The sequence below is a fragment of the Anolis sagrei genome, chromosome 3 (assembly GCF_037176765.1).
Source record: "Anolis sagrei isolate rAnoSag1 chromosome 3, rAnoSag1.mat, whole genome shotgun sequence".
Lineage (NCBI taxonomy): Eukaryota > Metazoa > Chordata > Lepidosauria > Squamata > Dactyloidae > Anolis > Anolis sagrei.
Genome location: NC_090023.1, coordinates 254,299,487 through 254,322,009, shown reverse-complemented (window position 1 = coordinate 254,322,009; position 22,523 = coordinate 254,299,487). Strand labels below are relative to the sequence as shown.

The window sequence follows — 22,523 nt, the reverse complement described above, 5'->3', positions numbered from 1 at the left end:
ACCTTGGGCAAGTCACATACTCTCAGAGCCAGAGGACAGCAAAGGCAACCCTTTTCTAAATAAATCTTGCCAAGAAAATCCCATGATATAGCCACCATGCATCTTGCTTCGCAAAGTGCAGGTACTGCTATCATTGTTATGAAAGTTAACGAGGTTGAAAAGATAACAAACAAAATGTAACAGAACATCTAAGGAAATATGTGTTAGAGCAAGAGCCTTGGACCACAAACAGATGGTTCCATTTGAAGAACCCACAAATTGTACGCCTGTTGGAGGACCACCAAGGGGTCGTCATTTGTATCTCAGCAGTGGAGAAAATACAGTGGGATAGGACATGTTGTGACACACTATTAGTAATGCTCTCTTCCTGGAGGCTTGGTTGGCATCACTGTTGGTTCTTTTCAATGACAGAGAAATACACGACTTTTTATTAGAGATATTAGGACATAATCGACTCTTAAGCACGTACATGGTTTTAATGCTTTTCACCTTTTAAAGCTCTTTTAACTTGTTTGAACTATGTAATGTGTTTTTAAATCTTGTTTAAATTATTTATTGATTTTAATTTGAAACTGTTTAAATGGCTTATAGTATTTTATCGGTTTGCCACCTTGAGGTCTCATAATAACAGGTTGTAATTAAAATATTTTAATTTATAAATATGAAGCAGATCTGTGCAACCCACTGATTCTCCAAGCCAAATAAGACAATTATCCATTATGGAGCACCTAAAAATCTAATAAACCTATTGCTGTGCAGGATAACAAAAATACCTAACAAGTTTCAACATTTTCCATAGCAATTCCTATAATGCACTTTTACTGAGGTATTTATGGGATTGTAGTACCAAAATGACTTTTTTCTGAGTTCTAGTAGTCTTCATTAGCTTCAGTGAATCGCAGTTTGGGCAAGCATGCACTTGAGGATTACTCAAGAAAAATGAAACCACAATTTTTGGAGATGATTCCACTTGAGTCCCCTTGAAAGGAGGGAAAGCCATAGAACTGCTGTAAAATGTGTCTATGTAAACTGAACAATCTCTTTTGTGGACAATTGTAGAAGATTATGGGTAAAAAAAAATGAGTCCAGGAAGAAGTAGCTTCACTCTTGATGTGCAGATATTTGAAGCAAAATTAAAACTAGTTTAATAGGAAATTTCTGTATATTGTGTCAAGATGAAATAATTATTGTTTGTTATCGGTGGAATTCATCAATTTCAGAACTTTCATTACCAATGGTTCCATAGATTTCAACATAAATACTCTCAGTTCAAGTAGTAAAGATTTTGCTAACCTGATGACCTCTGAATATGTTGGTCTATGGCTTTCATTCTACCCAAGCAGAATGGCCACTATTGTCTGTACGAATGAAGTTTGTAGTCCAAGACATCTGATATATACCAGCTTTTTGGAGGACTAATTAGTGTAAAGCTAATTCATGTCTTAATCTGAATTAGGGTTAAAGCGTGTTTGAACACTAGAAGCCAAAGTAAACAATTCCAGTAATATTTCAGTTGCTTGAGATACACTTTTAGAACAGCCCTCATCACACTTTCATCCTCAAATACAACATTTCAATATTGATTAAAGCTGACATAGGTGGGTAGCAAAAAGAAAGAAAAAAAAACACATTTCCATTGTATTTGGTGAAATATATCAAAACAGAGGTTAGAAAACATGCAAAAAAGGTGTATAGATAGACTGTTTCCAAAGCGTGTTTGTTAGTTATTATGGACAAAATTCAGTCAAAAGTGGGATGCAACATAGCAAGACCCTGTTCCAAGGAAACCAAAAGTAAAATATCCTCCGTTTCTTTTAAACACTGTTATTGTAAGAACTTAACAACATTCTTTTTTTTAAGAAAAAATAAAATATGTAACAACAAGCAAGAAGACAAAACACATCAAAAATGGGAATTAAAAAACAAATCTTCAAAAGAAGACAAGAAGTAAAAAAAAAGAGGGGACAAAAAAGATTTTTCAAGGGGTCCTTCTCATGCAAATCAGTTTGGTGGGGAAAAAATACCTTCATCCTCCGCACCTTCATTATCACCTAAATCATCTGTCTGTTTCTTTGTTAGGGGACCTAGGATTGAGAATGGAGAAAATGGAGGAAAAAGACAATTCAAGAATATACAAGACTGAGAAAAAAATGTCAATATTCAACTTCCATGGATGTTTTAAGAAAAACATTTAGGGGTTGTATTCATTTTGGTCTGCTCAAAAAGTTTTTTTCCAGAAGAATATTCTTTGTTGAATAGAATTCCATCTATATCTGTAGTCATATATCTTTACACACAATATATATATAATGTCTAAAGCAAAAAAGCAAATATGTGTACTATTAAAAGGTGACAGATCAATATTCATCATCACTTTTTTAGAAAAAATCAAAATGTACCCATCATATGCAACAATCACAGTGAAGCAACTTTAATCTGCTTAATCTTTTGGTTCATTTCAAAAATTTAAACTAATAACATGAAGAAAGAACTCAGTTCTTGGTTGTGATTAAAGTGATCTCTACCCAGCGAACAAAAATGAGTCTTAATTTACAGTGTATTCACTTCAAAAGAAATATCACACAAAATGGAAATTCCATTTTGCAAATCCAGCTAATACTTCCCGGTGATAAGCATGGAGTGGATTTTATTCATTTCAGTTAGAATTTAAATACTACCATGAATAGGGGGGGAAAATCCCCTTTCCAACCTTTTGAATACCTGCTGACATATTTGTTGAAAAAATGAGGTATCAAAATGGGATTAAAATCCAGATATCTGAAGGGTTCTTTTCAGAGTGTTTATTACATGTCCCAGCAGGTCAAAGTATGATCAGACTATCGATTTTTAAGAATAAAAGAATTAAATCTTAATATCATTCCATGCCTAGGACACAGAGGCAATTAATGAATATTACGGGATTAATCATACTGTGCAGGAGAAAATGGCTAGTCTTCCCTTCCGTCACACAGCATAGACAGGCTGGTTGTTGTTCTTGTTATTGAATACTCCAGAAGGAAATTCAAAGGCCATCAAAAGCACTAGTTCCATATGTCATGTATTTTCTGCACATTAAAGCTCAAGCAATACCGGCTGAAACTCTCAACATTAGTTTTCCTTCTGAGAACTAGTGCAGTTCTGTGACATTCTACAATCTGCATGCAATGCACATACACATGCCCTCCCTCTGCTAAAATCAAGTATAACCATGGAACTTTTAAGTTTAAAAAGGCAGCCAAGCACAGAGCTGAGAAAGAAGAGAGGAAAATCTCATGCATAAAATAACAGTAGACGGAAACATGGGGCAAAGACGAGGGAGAGGAAGAGAAGGAGATGAAGATTAAAGGTGAACGTTGATACCTAGAGCACAGATAGGAAAGAGGCATGCATCGGCTCACAGAAGTGTTGAAACATTTGTATTTTAAAAGCTCCCTTCGTCCTCTTTTTTATGTGAATGCACACCAGTACATCAACATGAAATCTACAGGATAAAAAATAATACTATCTTTTTGAGTCGGGAGCTTATATGGAAATCAGCATCTACTGAACATTATATGACTTTGAGATTTTTTTTTACCTGGGTTTGGCAATCCAAGATATTTTTTTTCACATCAGACAAAGGACAAGATGGCATTCCCCCTATTCCTCCCAGTCATCCCTTTTCAAATCCACATGCAGGAGGAGTTTACTTGATTGTACTTCAAGCCTACTATTAGGCAGAGTGAGTTGGCTGCCTCAGGCAATTCATTTGGGGGCTGGGTCATCAAAGGGTTCCAAAGTGATGGTTATTCAATTTATTACAGCATTAATACTGCCAAAGAGGAGCGCTTGTGGGATTTGCTGCCTCAGGTGTCAAAATAATTTGACTGGGTGCTACAGACCTTGACATGCCTGGGCATGGCAAGGGGGATGACTTACTGCTTTTGCCTCAGGTAGCAAAATGTAATGGACTGATCCTAAATACTGGCATTAAAGAAGCATAGCTGAGAAAGGGAAGACCATCTGATACAAGACAGGCTTCAAGGTACATCCACCTTTGTCCTGAAGTGTCTTCTATCTGCTCCTTACAACATGATATCTAATGAAAGGGGGATCCATTTAGCTTCATCTAATGGTAGAACCAGCAACAATTAAAGCATAATTAAGAAATTATGGAAGCCAGTTAAGCTAAATACCTTTATGTGTAAGTGGTCTTAAACTAGGAATTCTAGTGAGAGGGATCTAAGTAGCTAATTGTTGTTTGTCAGAGCCTAAGTCAGGGGTGTAAGCACACGACTCCCCTTCAAATAAACATTCTGTCACCCTAATGGGTATTTATTTTAGTCCTAAAATTTCTAGCACTACAGAGAGCAAGACACTGAAATGTTTTAACAACTGGCATTTGCTGTGTTTCCATTACTTTGGTAACTTGACTGTTGTTTTTCTTTGGAGGCCTAAACTATATTCCTAAATGTTTTGCTGCAGTGTTAAGTTACTACAATGCTAGAAATTAGGGAATCATGTCAATGGGAGAGGGCAAAATTCTTATGGGGAGGGGGGGGGAGGCAATGCCATCATCCACCTGCTCACAAACTCCCCGAGCTACACCTCTGGTCTAACTTCTTTTTGTGTTTCAGTGCTACTGCTGTGGTGATCCAGAATGTGGCACTGTAACAGTTACCAGTAGACAGAAAGAAACTTCAGTGCTCTTCTTCGCCCTATACATCTACTTCATTTGGTTCATGACCCCCATGGATGCTAAAATCCCTGGATCTGAAGCCTCATTATATATTATCGTGTAGTAAAATAGTATTCCTTATATACAATGAAAAACTGAGGGGGGGTTGGGGAGAGTATTTTTTCAAGCCATTGATGGTTGACACTGATACTTAGTTACCTGTGCTGAAGAGCAAGACCAGTGGTTCTCAACTTGTGGATCCCCAGGTGTTTTGGCCTACAACTCCCAGAAATCCTAGCCAGTTTAACAACTGTTAGGATTTCTGGGAGTAGAAGGCCAAAACATCTGGGGACCTACAGGTTGAGCACCACTGAGCTAGATCAAAGCCAATACAGTCAACTTTCTTTATCCATAAATTCTGCTTCTCAAACTACTCACAGTCATTCACCTATCAGAGTATCAGTTTGCTTCTTGGCATGAGTCTGAGACTGACTCTTGATCACAAACCTTTATAATAGCTGTTGCAAGCAGAACCTACAAGAGAGTAGTTTGTACTCACATTAACCATAGCATTTGTAAAAGATCTACACCGCAAATTGACATCATCCATCAAGGTGGTGTTTATACTAGAAGGTATGGAAATATGGAGGACAACCAGCACTATCAATTTCAGAATCCATCCTACCCTTTAAATGCATGATTGGTAACAAAATTCAAGTCGTATAAATCTATAATGCATATTCAAACTAATGTTTGACCTGGAGGAAGGATGGGGGTCCTTTATCCAATGAAGGTGCATTATCCGCTGACATCTAACAAATTTAGCCAAACCATACCCCAAAAATATCCTTTTATAAAAACTAGATTAGGGAATTCAAAGCATCACAAAAGGACTTCACTCCCTCTCCTCTTGACATTGAAATCTGAGCTCTTGAAGTCATGCACACCTTTGGGAAAAGCTAAAATTCTATCCAATAAATGATGAGAATAAACGCTCCACATACCTTTCTGTAATAAATAAATGACAGCTTTAAATAAATTCATATCACTTCAGGAAATTGCTTAGGCTCAGATTTTCCCTGATCATTGGCAGATGGAGAGAAGAAAGAGTAGGAATAAACAATTCCATCTTTACACTGTAAGAGCACTGCCTTTCCTCCCCATCTCCTGTGCAGGCTTCAGATATAAAAACATTGCAAGGATGCCAGTTTTTCTTTAATCACCTGCAAAATTCTCTTACTTTGAAATACTTCTCTCTCCCTATAGGGTTAAAGGCTCTTGTGGCTCCATTGACCATGTTGTGTTGAAACCACTTAAGATGTCATCCTAGTCTTTAAAGGAGGTAGCCAAGGTGCTCCAGTGAAACATCCATTTTATTTATTAGTTAAAAATTAAATACATGCACACACACATTTTATGCAAGTATAAATAATATGGTGGTGTACATTATTCTTCTTCCTGGTTCATTCTCACAACAACATTGTGAAGGTAAATTAGGGCAAAGAAAGACTTTGGCTCAAAATCAGCTAATGGGTTTTGAAGGCATATAACCTGGATTACCTAAATCCAGAACAATTTTCAAGTCACTGGCAAAGTAGGAAAAATGGGCTTTTGAATATTTACCCACACTGCCAACTATAAGGATCCAGGGATGTTTCCAGATCCTTTAGGTACACTTCATCCATTTAATACCCATGCTAATTTTTCATTTTTACCACACTTTAACAAATAATTCCATCTCATTTCAGATTACTCTCTCTTCACTATTTACAGAAATCAGGATAGCTGGGAGGGGGTTTGTTTGGAACATCCATTCAAATAGTTTTCAAAAACATCATTTTAAATACTTGAACTATGGTACTAGATCCCATTAAGATGAAATAAATTATAGTTGGTTCTAAAAGTTAGAAATACTATAAAACCATGCAGATGACAGGTATGTGAACATTTGTAAAGTTTGATCACAAACAAGTTCCTGCTTGGACTTTCATCCACAAAAGCCATGAAAATGTGTACATTTTTCTGTGTATAGGTTTTTTTTTTGTTTTTAAGATTATTTTAGATGCATATTTAGGTGCATTTTCTTTTGTGTACACATTTTCACATAGACTAAGGTGCATTTGCCTGCCAACCCCCGAAATAACGAGACCACACCAGTATTTTGGATTTAAAATATGGGCAACTTTTATTTATTGTTACCTGTTTAACTTTGACTGGATCTCGATCTATGGATCTTGAACTTGGTGGCAAAGCCGAGGTAGCCTCCCTGTCCGGCCTACCCCTCGGATAGTTCGGGCAAAACACCCGGGTCCCCTGGTCAACCACTCTAGGCAACTTCTGAAGGAAATGTGTCAGAGAAGTCTCTCTCAGTGTATCTGAGACCATATTTTCTTTATTTCTAGGCCATTATAATTCCCCTCCCCTAATCAAATTGGATCTTGGGTGAGTGTTTTAGTTAATGGCCTTCACCCCTGAAAATTGGGCGTATACCAATTTTTAGTTTTTCCTAACTGATTATCGTGACCACCTATGTAATGCCACACCATCCCAATTTGCCCTGTAACAGTATAGGGTAGGCAAAAAACCCTCCTAGAACATAAGAGGGAAAAAAATCCTACCCGGTCCCCTAATGGCAACCAAATATACTGTTTAATGGGCGGGAGTGGTGGGTTGACGCTCAGCTTCAGAATGAGGAAAGGGGGCCAGTCAGGGCAAAGAGCCTGGCTCTGCCCCCTTCCAGATAGTTCCATCCGGAACTAGAAGTCTCTCTTCGCGAGTGGAGGCAAACTCCTCGCCCTCCGCAGCTTCGCCGTGGAGGTAAAGTTCCTTCTGCCCATTTTCACACTGCATACATGTCTGTGTACTCTTATTTCCATATTAGCAGAACTATATGAAATTTCAAAGGTAAATTGAATTCAGTTCCAGGAGATATGAATATGGTAATCTTGCACTATAATGAGAACTGAATATCTTTTTTTTTTTTTGCCACCCTCATGAGGTAAAGGGGCTGCAATGAAATGACAGGGTTTTGAAGCAGGTTGTTGTTAATATAGATTAAAGACCTGGATGAACTGCTTCAAAGATCCATTAATCATACTTTTGCGCCACGTAAAGTCTGTTGCAACAAATGACAAAACCAGAGATTAAAAATTAATACACAGGTTATAACAAGAATAGAGCAAGCATCTAAATGAAAAGCAAACTATATTTTCATCAAATACATGATCCCAAGAAGAGAGGAACACCTTTGCTGTTGTTAATGGTGAAGTATTTAATTAGATATAAGGAAAGTGAGAGGAGAGCGAGCAATACCTTTGGATAAAAATATATTGCATTTGAATGGAATGGAAGAGAAAGCGGCTGACTGTGTCTCCAGTTTAGAACAAACTTGTTCATCTGAGGTAGGTCCTACTAAGTTCACTGGGATTACAGAATGTAATATTACTATTTTATTACCAACCTCCAACAGTGCTATACATGTCTACTGAAAATTAATCACTATTAAGTAGCTATTCTCAGATAAGTTTCTATAAGACTGAGGCCTAAATCTTCACTACAGTAGAACCATGAAATAATTGAGATTTCTCTTTGTCTCAACCCACAATTCAACCATTGCCTGAATATGTTTGGTCTAGTTGGAACCAACTAACAATGTGCCATCCCTAGCTTTTAAAAATCAACAGCGTCTTATGGTAAATTTTTATATATTTTCAAGGGCAAGAGCAACACCCCCCTCCCACACACACACACACACACACACACACCCCGAACAAAATAAAGAGTCTCACACAAAGATGTTGGGATAATCAAAGGCCACAACTTGTTTATTGTTATAACTGAACACAGAGTTGGCAGCTATACATGGGTCCTGGATCAAGATAGCAGATAGCCCAATGCTGACTGATGTACCGAGGATAGGGGGCATAGTGCAGGTTCCCCTTTACAGCTACATGCAGACTTCCCCTGCTCTGCACTGGAGAGGGGGGACGGGACACAGCAACAAAGCCAACCAAATTGAAGGTGGGAGAAAGCTCAAAGGCAACTAAGCTGCAAGACCCAGGGTACCTCCTTAAATATGTAGCAGGCAGACCAGAGGGAAGAGGTCTTCCCTCCAGTCCACCTGCTGTAGCCAATCAGAGTGCAGGGTTGAGCCTACCTGGGATTGGCTGGCAAAACAGGGGCATGCTGGGAGCACACTCAGCAAAGGATTCTCTGGGAAGACTGAATCCTGCTTAGATGACTGCCTGCTAAGTAGGATATGGTGTTTCTACTAAGAATTCACCTAACTGTGAAGTTTTTGCCCAATATTCATATATAGGGTATTTTGCACATAAAGTGTGGGATTTGCACAAATAAAATTTGTTTCTATGCCCCAACTGTTTGTAGAAATACAGTTTTTGTACAAAATCATGGTGGGTTTTACTAAAGAAAAGTGTACTTTTTTTTGCAGAAACAAGTATATTTCCAGACATAGGAACTCAAATTCAAGATCAGACTTACTGATGCATAAATGGAGCTGAGTATCCATAACAGATGTGTATACAACTACTCTGTTCTGCTGGTAAGTAGGTACTTACCAGGCAGTTAGTCCATGACAGGGAGGTGCAATAAGGATTCTGCTTCTAATTATTAGAGCTTTGCTGAATGATTGGAGGAAGGTGGCAATGTCATCTGCCTGCTTCTTGATTACCATCAAAATGGAACCCCTTTTCTCCATGTGGCTTGGGGCCCAGGCCCAGATTGGGAGACACTACTTTGGTAGCAACTATAGTGGAATCCTAACCAATAAAAAAGCCTATTTTCCAAACAAAAAAAGTATATCTGGAAACTGAGAAGTTGTTGTTTTAAATGCAAAATGTTTCTTTACAGAATAATTTCTCTAAACACTTACATCTCTGTAAGCACCAAACCAAAACTTAGCAAACTTTTCATTCCTGTGTTATTATTCTAGATTTTCCAAATTTTGGGAAACCTACATTTTGGCCAGGAGGCAAAGAGCAGCAGAGCTTCTTCCTCCCCAACACAGGGAGATCTTTCTCAGCCACTGTTCCACTGAACTGAGTTGCTGGGTACAAAACATGGCAAGGAAAACAAGCTCTTTATCAGTTTAAACCCACACCGGAGTTATGTGACCTTTCCTTCAAACCCTTTCCTCCCTTGTCTCCATGACCCCAGTAACTCACTATTGCTCCAAACTATAATTAGATTTTTTTATTTAAAAATAAGGGAAGTATTATTTAGTTTTAAGCAATGTAAACATTACATGGTCCTATCTGTCAAGTAAATCAAGAAGGCTAAATCATAAATAAAACAATGGTTCTCAGCTTTCACAATGCCAATCCAGGGGTGATTTATTTTTTAATCAAGTGCCACTGCCAGCTCCAACCCCCCACCATGCTTGTGATTCTCATTATCCCTAATGGGAAAATGGACCCACATGTCAGTCAGTGCAAAGAAAAAATGGAGCAAAAGGGATGACTGCATTTGGCATCTCATCAAGACGATGAATAGACTTGGTGCAGAAACAAGAGAACTACTGTCTCTAAAGGGAGAAACCCCAAATGAACTCTGAACTCATTTAATTTTTCTGTACTGAGTGGTCTACCATTACTAAAAGCATAACTCAACCTTTTTACTCCAACTCAAAAGCAGCGAGTGTTAAAAAGGAGGGCAGGGCACATTTTACCCTTTTAGTATTTGACAGTGGCGCCTGCAGGAACATATTTAAGTGTCTAATCACATGGGTAAGGCATCTCTGCAGTAATATGGATGCATTTTAATTATTTTAGAGCAAACAATTATTTTCCATTTAACAAGATAGCAAAGCAATCCTTCCCCTCTTTCCTCTTGAAAGAGATTGGAATGCAAACCTTGTTTCAAACCAGAGCATTGCCAGGTAGAGAGAAGTTAAAATGTGTTGAATCCTGCTTATCGATGGCTAGACAACCTGAATAACACAATGCAAACAGTTTTTAATCAGTACTTCCCCTTTGGAATCCTAACTATGCATTTCTAAGCCTCCAATAAATAACAAGAAAAACTAATATTCTCAACAAATGTGTATAGACTTTTCAATTTAACTAACTCTAGCAGACAAGATACATAGTCCAAAGGGGACCCACACATACAGATATAAAACTCTTTGTTGTAAGCACAGTAATGCGTGGCATTTATTAACCCAAACAGAACCAAATAAGTTAAGACCAGAAAAACCCCTTCTTCATCCTACACCACTGTTTGCATTCCTAATGGTCCTCCAAAAGTATCTTTCCCAATATGATGACCAAAAGTGATGCTGCATTAATTGCTAGCACAATTCTGTGAAGTTCTCAGACAAAATTAGAAGTAACCAAGGTCTAAGAGGTTTCCTGAGTGAAGCTAGGGTGTTCTACATTATGGTCTGAGAGAAGCCATGAGAAGGCCATTTCCCTTGAGCCTACCAAGCAGGTTTGAGGAGATGGTAAGACAAAAGAGAAGGGCCTCTTCAGATAACCTCAGAGCCCTACTAGCTCTATATCTGTATCAGTATAAGTCCTATTAAGGAACACCTCTTTTTCCCAACAGTGAGACTCAAGGCAACTGCACGTTGGAGCTGACCATACTACTCTAGATGGACCAATAGTCTGAATCAGTTTAAGGCAACTTTTTAATAGCTGGCAGGATTATGGGAGCTGTAGTTCTAAAATGTAACTACTTCAAGCCCTGGAAAAAGGCATGACAGATTTTTTAACGTTTTCTTCAGGAGGTATCAGGGGTGCCCACTGAAGAGGATAACATGTTGTTCACTCTTTTTGCATTACTAATAGCTAAGTGTGACAAAAACATACATACTGTGACAAATACATACTGGTCAGCTTGGGGCCATGCCAAGCATTATCCTCTTTGTTTCAGTTAACACATTTATTATAATATGGGCTAACCATATTTATTTTATTTATTTGCCATACTTTTACCCCTAACAGTAAAAGTTGGGTCTCTACCCTAACAGGGGGGCTCAACATGGCTTACAATGGCACAACATTGTGCCTCAAAGCAATCACCTAACATTTCAAAAATTGCAACATATTAAACTGTGTTAAAATAGATTTAAAAAGTTAAAAACTTAGAAAACATGCCATCCAAGTTCATGGTCTGAGTGTGTTCCAAGATCAATTGCACAAGGTTTCAATTAAAAATACTGCATTGCATTAGTTTCTCAAGGCCTGCTCACAATACCAATGAAATCTCAACTCAAAGATCTACTGTCTCCTTGAGATAGGGTGAGATACAAACCTCTTCTACAAGAAGTGGCTTTCTGATGACTGATTTCAGAAATTTGTCAAGAAAGTTAGCTGCTAACAGAACATCTTAAAATATGCAGGGAAGGAGCAGGGCATACTGGCAAGAGGTGGTGTTGTGGTATCCTGATCTACACCTATCTATATCTATCAGTGATGACTGTTCATGACTTCCACTTAAAGTATTGGTCGCTGACTTGCAAGTCAACTACCCATGGAAAGTGGGTTTGCATCTGTGAAGACAAGTTCATTGTTTAGCCCATATGTTGGCAATGTTTCACTTACTTTTCCAGTAGCACAACCTTGCTAACCATAAATAAGGAGGCTCCCCATGCCTAGTCCACAAGAATAAGTTTCCCTGCTCCTTAATCTTCATGTCACCAACAATCTGTCATCACCAGTAAAGAGCAGCTTCTCTGCTCCTTACTCTTCATGATACCAACAACCTGTCATTCATTTTTATGTCTTCATTTCTAAATGTTGCTTAATTGTCTTATTAATTATGTTTAATTGTCTTATTGGTTATTGGTTATTGGTTATGTCTTCATTTCTAAATGTTGCTTAACTGTCTTATTAATTATGTTTAATTGTCTTATTGGTTTAACACATAGTTATATGTTTTGTTTAGATTTATGATTTGGTTTTATATGTATGTTAGGCATTGAATTTTGCCATTATTTGTTGTAAACCGCTTTGAGTCCCCCAGGGGTGAGAAAAGCAGTATATAAATACACTTAATAATAATAATAATAATAATAACAACAACAACAACAGTAGTAGTAGTAATCTGTCCAAATCAAAGTGTGTAACCTGTTTTGGGGATAGTTCAGTACCTTGGATAACTTCTTCAAAATGTAAACAACTTCCACCACTTTCCCAGACACATTTTCCAGGAGCAAGGGCCTTCTTGGTCACTGTTCCCAACTTTGAAAACTCCTCTCACCTCAGGAAAGCCAGAAGCTCCCTCCTTGTTTTTCTGCTAGGAAGTAGCAAGGGCGATGGTGGTGGTGGTGACAGCATTTTAGAATTGACTTCAATCAACTTCTAGCAGAGTTTAAAAATAACCCTTCTACCATCTAATGGATTCAGAATGGTTTTAATTGTTTTATAAATAAACTTGGAAGTTTTTGTTCATGTTTTTTTTGTATTTTAATTTGTCTTTGTAGTCCTTTCCAGTCACAGAATTAAAGAAAAAGTAGAATAATAAGTCTATTGATGAGGACGATGACTATGACAATCATGACAACTTGTTATATGCTTCAAACTAATTCCAACTTATGTTTGTTTAATTTTCTTCTGGCAGGGGAAATTGACATAGCCTACTCATAAGAGATTTCTTGCCACCTTCCTCTGAGACTGACAGAAAAAGACTTGTCCAAAGTCAGCCAATAGATTTTAAACCCTGGCCTTGCAGAGCACTCAAACCACTGCACCATGCTGACTATCAATAATAACTATTGAGTAAATTCACTTCCCACTGATACAGAAGCCTTTAGCATCATGCTATTGCAAGGAGTAGTGCACTAAAACAGATACAAATGAGACAGAGCACTTTATATTTTGAAGAATCCTTGATCATATTTTCTGTATAGACTTCCTGGATTAGATACTGATGATCCTGAACTCACATATTTGTTATATGGCTGTGAGGAAAACAGAGCACCTTGCAGAGCCTGACTTAGATATAGGTTGTTTGCACAGCACAGGAAAATCAATGTACCTGGTTATAGGAGGTCTATTCTATCATTTCTGCAAAAAGAGAAAGTGAGAATTCAGCAGTGAGATATGAATCTACCTAGAGAGCTGACCTGGTTAACCCTTTAATAAAGACTGAGTGACTGGTACTGAAAAAAAACCTTCTTGTGTACCTTGAAGGCAAGGATGGTTGAAATTTTCCATCATCCAAAGATAGAATTCAGAGAGATCTGACTTTACACAGGTTTTAGTTTTACAGATGGAGAAAAATTGCAATGCATTTAGGTCTCCCAAGCTTCTCCCTTTCCTTCCCACTCACAAGAGCACTACAACCCATAATCACAGTTAATTAAACTAATTGCTGACTGTGACTGTGTTATTTCACCACACTTTACTGCCTCCAAATATTTATTTCCCCAACAGGAAGTAGGAGAATGAGCAGAAAACAATAGATATTGTTATCCAATTCATTCAAGTGACAATGCTTCTGGTAATATGATGAAACATAGGATGAGCAGCCCATGAGAGAAGGAACTATGCTGGATGCTGTAGGAAGCAACAAGGAATGGTCACTATTTTGACTTGAACCTTAACTCATGATTCAGGGAATTTGCACACTTAGCCATAGGAGCAATGCAGAAGGAACAGCCTCACATACCATTCCTGGATCTCAAAGTGAAAGTGAGGAATGTGTGCCTGGTTCACAAGTTGGTCAAGAAATGAAAAAAAAGAGATATAAGTTCAAATACCAAACCATGAGCAAATTTATTTCTGTACATTTTATGTACTTATTTTGTTATATGCCTCACCTAATTCCTATGGTTAAGAAAGTAGTTCTCCACATTTGCATGGGATAGAGTTTCAGGATCCCTGCAAAAGTGGAAAAACCACAAATATAAATAGAAATCACTATTTTTTTTTTACTTGAAAGAACACTGCTCCAGACATTTGTAGGTTCTCCAGTGTGATTCTATGGTCAACTTCCATCAGAATTTGATCATAAAATCATGCTGGAAGATCTACAGAGACCTAAAGAGAATTTTTCTCAGTCATGTGTAGGATACCTGAAGAGACAATGGCAAATGTAACAATCTTCAAATAATCAAATCTGTGAATGTTTAATCTGCAAAAGTGAAGTGATATCTGTCTATACTAGGTCTCTGGTAGGTTATCAGAATAGCCCTTCTTCTACATCAAAGGTGGGCATTTATGGCACATCTCAGTGCCAATTTTCTATCCCTTGGTCTCTTGGCAGAGAAGGCTAAAGACCTAATTAAACAATAATTCCCAGGATTCAAACTGTATTCATTCTTTAATGTAGTTGCATCTTAGGAGGAACAATTCCGACCCCCCCCCCACGCTAAAACAAGTGTAGTGGTTACAGCTACAACATCATGGTTGTCCAACCCAGTTGTACGGCACTAATACAACCTTACTCTAGTTTCAGCAAATAGAGAGAGAAAAAAATGGCAATCAGAAAGAGCATCAAAAATAGTGTGGGGTAAAGAATCTAAGAAACACTTAAAATATGAAATGGTATGAACAGAGCTGTCAGCTTCAAAAACTGATTCAAGGGAATAATCTTTAGAAGCTAGACAGGAAGGAAAGAGGAGTAGATTGTTTTAAATAGTGTGGAGCCATCCCTACCTATCAAGGTTTTTTTTTTCTTTTTGCACATGTCCAAAAACATCACACACACACAAAATTCAGATAAAGTTTTTAAATGCTATTTATATTATCTGGTTACAGAATAAAACAGAAGATATTTTTAAAAACGCTCCTACCAAAGAAGGAAGCACTAGAATTTACACTTCATAAAAAATATTTATGCTAATTAGCCTAATAATTTCAATTGCATGTTTCCGTGTCAAAATATTTCAATGTTTATCTTGTTTATTTATTTAACAGTTCCTTTTGTGAATGTAGAAACAGATTAAACCAGGGTTGTGTTTGACAAGAAACAACTTTCTAACAATTTGGGGTATAACAATTGGTCACTATGGTATTCAATCTTCACCCCTTGAAAAGTGTGGAAAATTTAGTGATGCAATTATCTCAAATCATATATGTCGCTAATGCAGAAAGCAACATCTTCATTTTCATATCCACTTGGCATTGTTTTATAACAGTAATTATGTTGTATACTTAAATATGATTAGTTGCGCACTCTCATAATGTCAGCATTACAAGATTCCTGATTGTTTGGCATCATTTTGGAAAGATAAAAGAAATTCCAGCCATACAGTTGTACAAAATTATTTTCTTTCCATGACCTTTTTAAGCTTTGTTGGCCATTATCCTGTATAAGCTTCGGAGAGAGTGCCAAATATACCTTGATCCTATTTCCAACCTCTCTTCTTGACATAGAATAGAGAGCTGTTGCTCCTAGTGCACAAACCTCGTGGCCAGTAAGTGAATAGGGAATGATGAGGACACCCAGACATTTCTTCAGCACAGAGATGACCCTATCCTCTTAGATCTCACGTAAGTAGAGAGTCTCTATGCAAGAAGGTACTAATACAGTATGGCCCCATATCAATGGAGCATATGTTCTTGAACTTACTATGGAAACAGGAAACTATGGGTAATGAACAATTTCCACAGGAAGTTACCATGAGTTGTGCTGAAAAACCTAGAAAATTTCTAGAGTGGTATCTGCTCTGGAAAATTGCATTGAGACTCTATAAGATTCAATTGCATTGAGACTCTGTAAGTAACTTCTAGCAAAGCATACTTTAAAATTGCCTGGGAGAAAATTCGTAGTGAGGACATATTTTTTCAGATGTGGGTGGATGAAACCGCAGGTACTGGTTCTACAGATACAGGGATTGTACGGTATCTCCTTGGCCAATGATCTCAAATCTATTTATACAAGCATAATGGGAGTTTAGGTTTGCATATATAACCAAGATTCGAACCTATTTTTGAGCCCTCTATTTGGGGTTCAAACACAAAATTGATGAACATTTGGCATAGCCCTTGTTAAAAGGAATGAAAATGTAAACCTGTGTCATACTGTGTTGCTGGGGGGAGGGGTTGGGGCTGGGGGTTCTTAGAAGTAAATAAGGGACTCCTCATGGAGGAGATCAGTTGGTATAGGCAAATGACCTTGTATAAAGGTGACCTATACTACTGCTTGTCTTGCTATGAACTTACAAAGGAACATTGGTTATGAAGTTCCCCAAAAGTACTGAGCAAGCCAAATATAGCACTTTGATAACAAACAGGTTAATGTGGAAAGCATTCTATGATGACAAAAACTTTGAGGACCACTCTCCATCTGCTCATTCACAAAATCCTGAGCTGAATGAATACACAACAGAGCTTTGGCAAAATATAAAAGCAGAATGGAGACACCAGAAAATATTCAAGTCTGTGTCATAAGGAGACATTTGCTTTCTGAGATGCCTTTGACGCTGTCAAAACCTAGTCATGTATTTTGAATGACAGTTGCCTGTTCAGTTTCTGATGGACATATAGCTACTTAAAGTGTTTGTTTGTAATGTTTTTCTAATGTTCAGTAGAGCTTAAAGGGTGCTGCAAATCCACTAAGAAAGCATGGAAGTATAAAGCTAATATTCAGACCATGCTCTTTTTCTCCCCATCACCATCTTCCTGATTCCCATCTTAAGTTCCCACTGGACGTTGATTTCCACAGTGAAAAGTTCTTCTTCTGCTCTAGCCACTGAATAATTGACTATTTTAAAACTAAAACCCATGTAGGCGGGTTTTGTAAAATCTCCCCAGTCTGTCACACTATTTTTTTATTGAACTTTTAAGAGCAAAATGCCAAATCAGCTTTTTCTTCTACTCTTATTAAGGTGAGAGAGATGACACCTTAATTACAAATATTTATGGCTTTATGTGATAAGCACATAAAGAATTGGTCAAAGGAGAGGACAAACACACTAGGGATCTGTCAGAAAGAGTGACCACACTAACACAGCAAATGTCTCTGATATGCCTAATCAGCTCCAGTCTTCAGATATCACCATTACACAGAAAAAAGAAAGTGGAATACATTTTATAGCTAATATGGCATTTGGGCTCAAAGATTCATTGGGTTTTCCCTCAAGCATCTTCTTCACTTTATTCCTCACCATGTATGTGCAGAAGAGCTTTGGCTTTTCCAGAAGCAACAGTAACTTCAACTTTTGTTGCAGCAAGAGGGCCACTCAACAGGCAAGGGTATAACCACTATTCTGAATTTGTAGGGTTGTTCTGTGGATTTCACAGATAGAAGAGCTATCCTTCTGGGAATGTCTGGAGTTTGATGGTGGAGTGTAGACTGAAAGAGGCACAGCTTGAGTCTCCTCATCCAGAATTCTGAAATCTAAAATGCTTCAAAATTGTCCATATCAGATAGCTACAGCTTTGTTTCCTGGTCATCCAATGTACACAGGCTTTGTTTCAGCAAAAACTTATTAACAACATTGTTTATAATGTTCCCTTCAGGCTATGGGCAACATAAATTAATTTCATGTTTAGCCTCGGGTCTCATCTGCAAGATATCTCATTATATATGCATATGCAAATATGGATATTCCAAAATTTGAATTAAAAAATCACAGTACAAAACATTTGGTACCAAGCATTTCCAATAAAGAATACTTAGCCAGTAGCAGGTTCCTTTTTATGGTAATCCCTGCTGGAAGTAGCAAGGAATTTCTCCTAGTTATTCTGTTGTGCTCAATTGGTTCATTATCAATTTTATCATAGATGACTTTGTGGGCATAAGACCACTATATGGTAAGGTGACTGTTGATTTTTTGGGTGTCCATTGAGCATGTTTTCTAATCACTCTAAATCAGAAGTAGCAGAAATGCATCCTGTGGTGCACCAGTGGTCCATTTTGCAACCCCAGGTCCCCCAGGGATCTCAAATGCCACTACAACCTCCATTTATAGAAAATAGAGTAGAAAAGACCAGAAATTTACAGCGAAAAAATCAAATAGCTGCATAAATATTGTAGCTTGTCAACACTTTTTCCTCACTGACTAACAAAACCCACACATACTGAGTAGAATTTTCAGTAGCTATCAGAATTGGAAGTGATACCACATCACCATTGGTTGGGTGCCACTAAGTGGCCAGAGAGGGGAAAGGCTGGCTGGAGGTAATGCACTCTCAACTCTCTGGTATTACATGTTCTCCCAATCCCCCAAAAATGTGATAATTGTCTAAAGATTTTGAGAACCGTAGTTCTAATACAGGACATGTGAAGGCCACCAAGTTGGAGACATCTTGAGACTTTTCAAATGACACAGTTTTATTGCTGTGATTCCAATTGAACTGCCTTGGCTGCAGCCTATGGGATGTTTAGCGAGGCACTCCTCTGGCAGATAATTTTAAATATCCTTCTTTTTTCCCCATAGGATGGAACCACAGAAGTTAAAGAGGAATGAGAGTACTGTAAGTGTACAGTGTGAATGGGCCTCCAATTTAAACGTAAGGAGAACTAGCAGCTCTCAAGAGAAGATACCTGCTTCTACAGGGCAGAGAGAAACTATTAGCAGTACAAGTAGCTGATTTTTCTCCACTGTTGCTATGCCAGTTTTTCAATTCAGGCCACATAGTGGCAACCACTAGAATTCTTAGGTGTTTGATAAACTCCATTATCTTTGGAGCATCCTTACAAAATAGCCCTTCCAATTTAAGCTGCCACTCCTCCCTTATGCTGCCCAAAGTCATATATTTTAACACAGAACTGGGACATAATTATATTGTGTTTACATTGCATTCAAAAGGTAATGCATTAAACACATGGCTGTAAGGCACTTTTCTGTAAATACCTCACTCCTGGATAATGCTATTAAACACAAACACACACTAAACCCCTGAGAGCGACTGTAATTATGTTAGGATTATTATTACTATTTTGTAGCAGAGTGTTATAATATGGGGAAAATTGTTTGATTACAAACTGAATTTCTTTCAGCCTTAGATGTGGAAGGAGGTGAGGGAAAAAATAAATTATGTCATCTTCTCAATGAATACATAGTCTGAAAGCAGCATTCCTCTCAATATTTTTTGCCCTTTTATTGGAATCTGAGGGTCAATAGAGGATAAGAGGCAGCATGCTGCTGAAAGATATATAACATATTGAATTTATTTCCCATCCCTTGCTTCTACTATATTGTTTTATATTCCCTCCATAACACAAAATCTTCTAAGGTTGATAAGGAGGATGAAAGGAAAATGAGAGCAATATTGTTGATAAATAACCTGTAAATAACATGCATGAGATTCAGAATCAAAGTACTGTACTAATGTTTCATAATTTTGTGAAAATATCAGACTTTCACAAGGGTTCAACATAGCTTCTGTTTGCTTTCTTTTATTTTTTTTCCCCTCCACCATTTCATTCCAGATAAATAGAAAACAAAATTTCTCTTCTCTCCACTGCATTCTATGAAAATTAGTTAAGAAATGTTTAAGAAGTATTGTATTGCAGGGAACACATGATTATGGAAGTGAGCTTCCAGTCTTGGGTCTGCAGATCATACAGCAGGCATATGTACAAATTGACTGAGAGGCTGCATCAAGGAGAGGGGGTAAATATTCAGTCCCATGGGCTTATGTGACCATCATATAAAATTGTTCGATTTGTGAATTGCATTGGTGTGATGGAAACTGTGAGGGTATGTATACAATGCACATCTCTACTCACATTGTCCATGAACAATAGCATCATAGTAAGACCCCTGAACCCATAGAGGATACATTCCCAGCTGTATCACAGACACAACCAAATGCCACCAAGGACTTCATTGTATATGCCACTGGAATCACTGCAGTGCCCAGCAAAGGGCAGGGGGCACCCACTGCCCCATGTCACCTGACTAACTCTAGACCCCATCCCACAGAGGGAGGCATCCACTGTCTGGCTTCCCACCATTGATCCCAATGCAACACGGGAAGCCTCCTATGTTACTGCAGCAGCGGCATACACCGGTTCCTCTTCAGTTTTGCAATGAAGCCGTGCCAGAAGCAGCTCTGCAGCATGGGATGGAAGCCAATAGTCTCCATAGCAAAACTGAAAAGGAACCACCATATGCTGCCATTTTTTCCCCCATCTGATGAGGTTATAAGATACTTTTCCTCCAGTCTCATCATACCATAGAGTTGCATTGGAAAACTCAGTAATATCTTCTCTATGAATTTGGTAGGTTCTCCACCACAATTCCATGGTAACATCCAAGGAAACTATACCATAGCAATGTTGGTGGCCATAAAGAAAGGGGAAACTGAATTTCTCGTCAAGAAAATCAGTGTAAATAACACACTTTGGATGAAGCTATCCTGTAAAATTAATGCTTTTGACACCAATTTAGCTGCCATGGCACAATGTTATGGAAGCCTCAGAGTTTAGTTTAGTGAGGCGCCAGCATTCTTTGGCCAGATCTACACTGCCAAATAATACAGTTCTGAACTGCATTATATGGCTCTACAAAGACCATTTAATGCAGCTAAAACTGTATTATTTGGCATTGTAGATCCACCTTTTAGCAGAGAAGGATAAAGACCTTGTAAAACTCCCATAATTCCATAGCCTTTAGCCATAGCAATTAAGATGCTGTCAAACTGCATTATTTTCAGTGTAGATGCACCCTTAGTTTTAAAACATAATCATACTGTATTGTCGAAGGTTTTCATGGCTGGAATCACCAGGTTCTTGTGGGTTTTTTCGGGCTATAGAGCCATGTTCTAGAGGCATTTCTCCTGACGTCTCGCCTTCATCTATGGCAAGCATCCTCAGAGGTAGTGAGGATGCTTGCCATAGATGCAGACAAAATGTCAGGAGAAATGCCTCTAGAACATGGCTCTATAGCCCAAAAAAACCCACAAGAACCTCATAATCATACTGCCAGAATTGTCTCAGAAACATGAACTGTGATTTAAAACAAAGTACTTACTTTCCTTCTCTTTGTGCATACACCTTTTCTTGAAAATAAATTTGTCTTGTTTCAAATGCCATGCCACCAAAAATGTAATGGCAAATTGGACTGCATGGTGACAGTGAGGATGGCTCCATTGGATATTGGAGCAAAATTCAGCATCGAGATCTATGGAAATTCCTTGCTTTTGCATGTTCTTTACTCTGCCCAGATAGGGATGCATGGACACAGAACACAGCAACTATATGTATGTGTCTTGTAATGCTTTACCTCACATATTATTTCAGTATGCTAAGAGGTTCATCTGTGTCTGAATACTGTCAATGCAGACTAAAAGCAGCAGGACACAGAACTCTGTGTCAGCCTATGCCGATTAGGTGCTGTAGCGCTTGTCACTGCCCCCCCCTCTTTACTCATACGTCTACTTACCAACCTGAGCTGATTAGGTAAATCTTTGATGTCGGCACTCCCACTCAGATTGCCATTGTGAGAGCTTAGTAGGTTCAAATATGAAAACTGAGAAAAGGATAGCAGAAGAGGATTGAGCTAGGGGAGGCTTATGTCATAACAGCCCAAGCATACAGGCAAGACAGAAGGTGAGGACTGATCCATTGCTCTGATGTCTAATTGCTGAAACAACACTTACTATGAGTCTCTGTTACAACAAACTCCTTCCATTGCTCTCATTGAGTGATAAGTGAGACAAATTCTTGAAATTTAGTGCCATCAAATCATTTGCTGGAGAGCATCAGCAGGAGGGTGCAGTAATGCTCATGTGCTGTTGGTGAGCTTCCCATAGGTAAATAATAAATGAATGTATGGTAAAAAAAAATAATTGGTCTAGAAGATAGAGCTTTTGTCTGACCCAGCATGACTTTCCTTATGATTTTATGCATTGTGTTCTGATAAAACCTTCTCCTTATCATTCTATCTAAAGTGATGGGAATTATGAGGGAGATGCTGTTGCAAGTCATATTTACGAGAAATATACATTCT

General features: G+C 38.1%; 1 protein-coding gene across 11 annotated transcripts in view; it reads right to left on the bottom strand.

Annotated features, from left to right (window-relative positions):
- NLGN1 (neuroligin 1) overlaps positions 1-22,523 on the bottom strand; it is a 782,169-nt gene that overhangs the window by 381,854 nt on the left and 377,792 nt on the right. For 8 of the 11 annotated variants that reach the window (XM_060767500.2, XM_067466048.1, XM_060767499.2 and 5 more), the window contains one exon: positions 2,025-2,084. The exons of the other annotated variants lie outside the window; for them this stretch is intronic. In XM_060767500.2, coding sequence (XP_060623483.1) covers positions 2,025-2,084 — 60 coding nt within the window. The remainder of the gene's footprint in view (positions 1-2,024; positions 2,085-22,523) is intronic. 11 annotated transcript variants of the gene reach the window in all.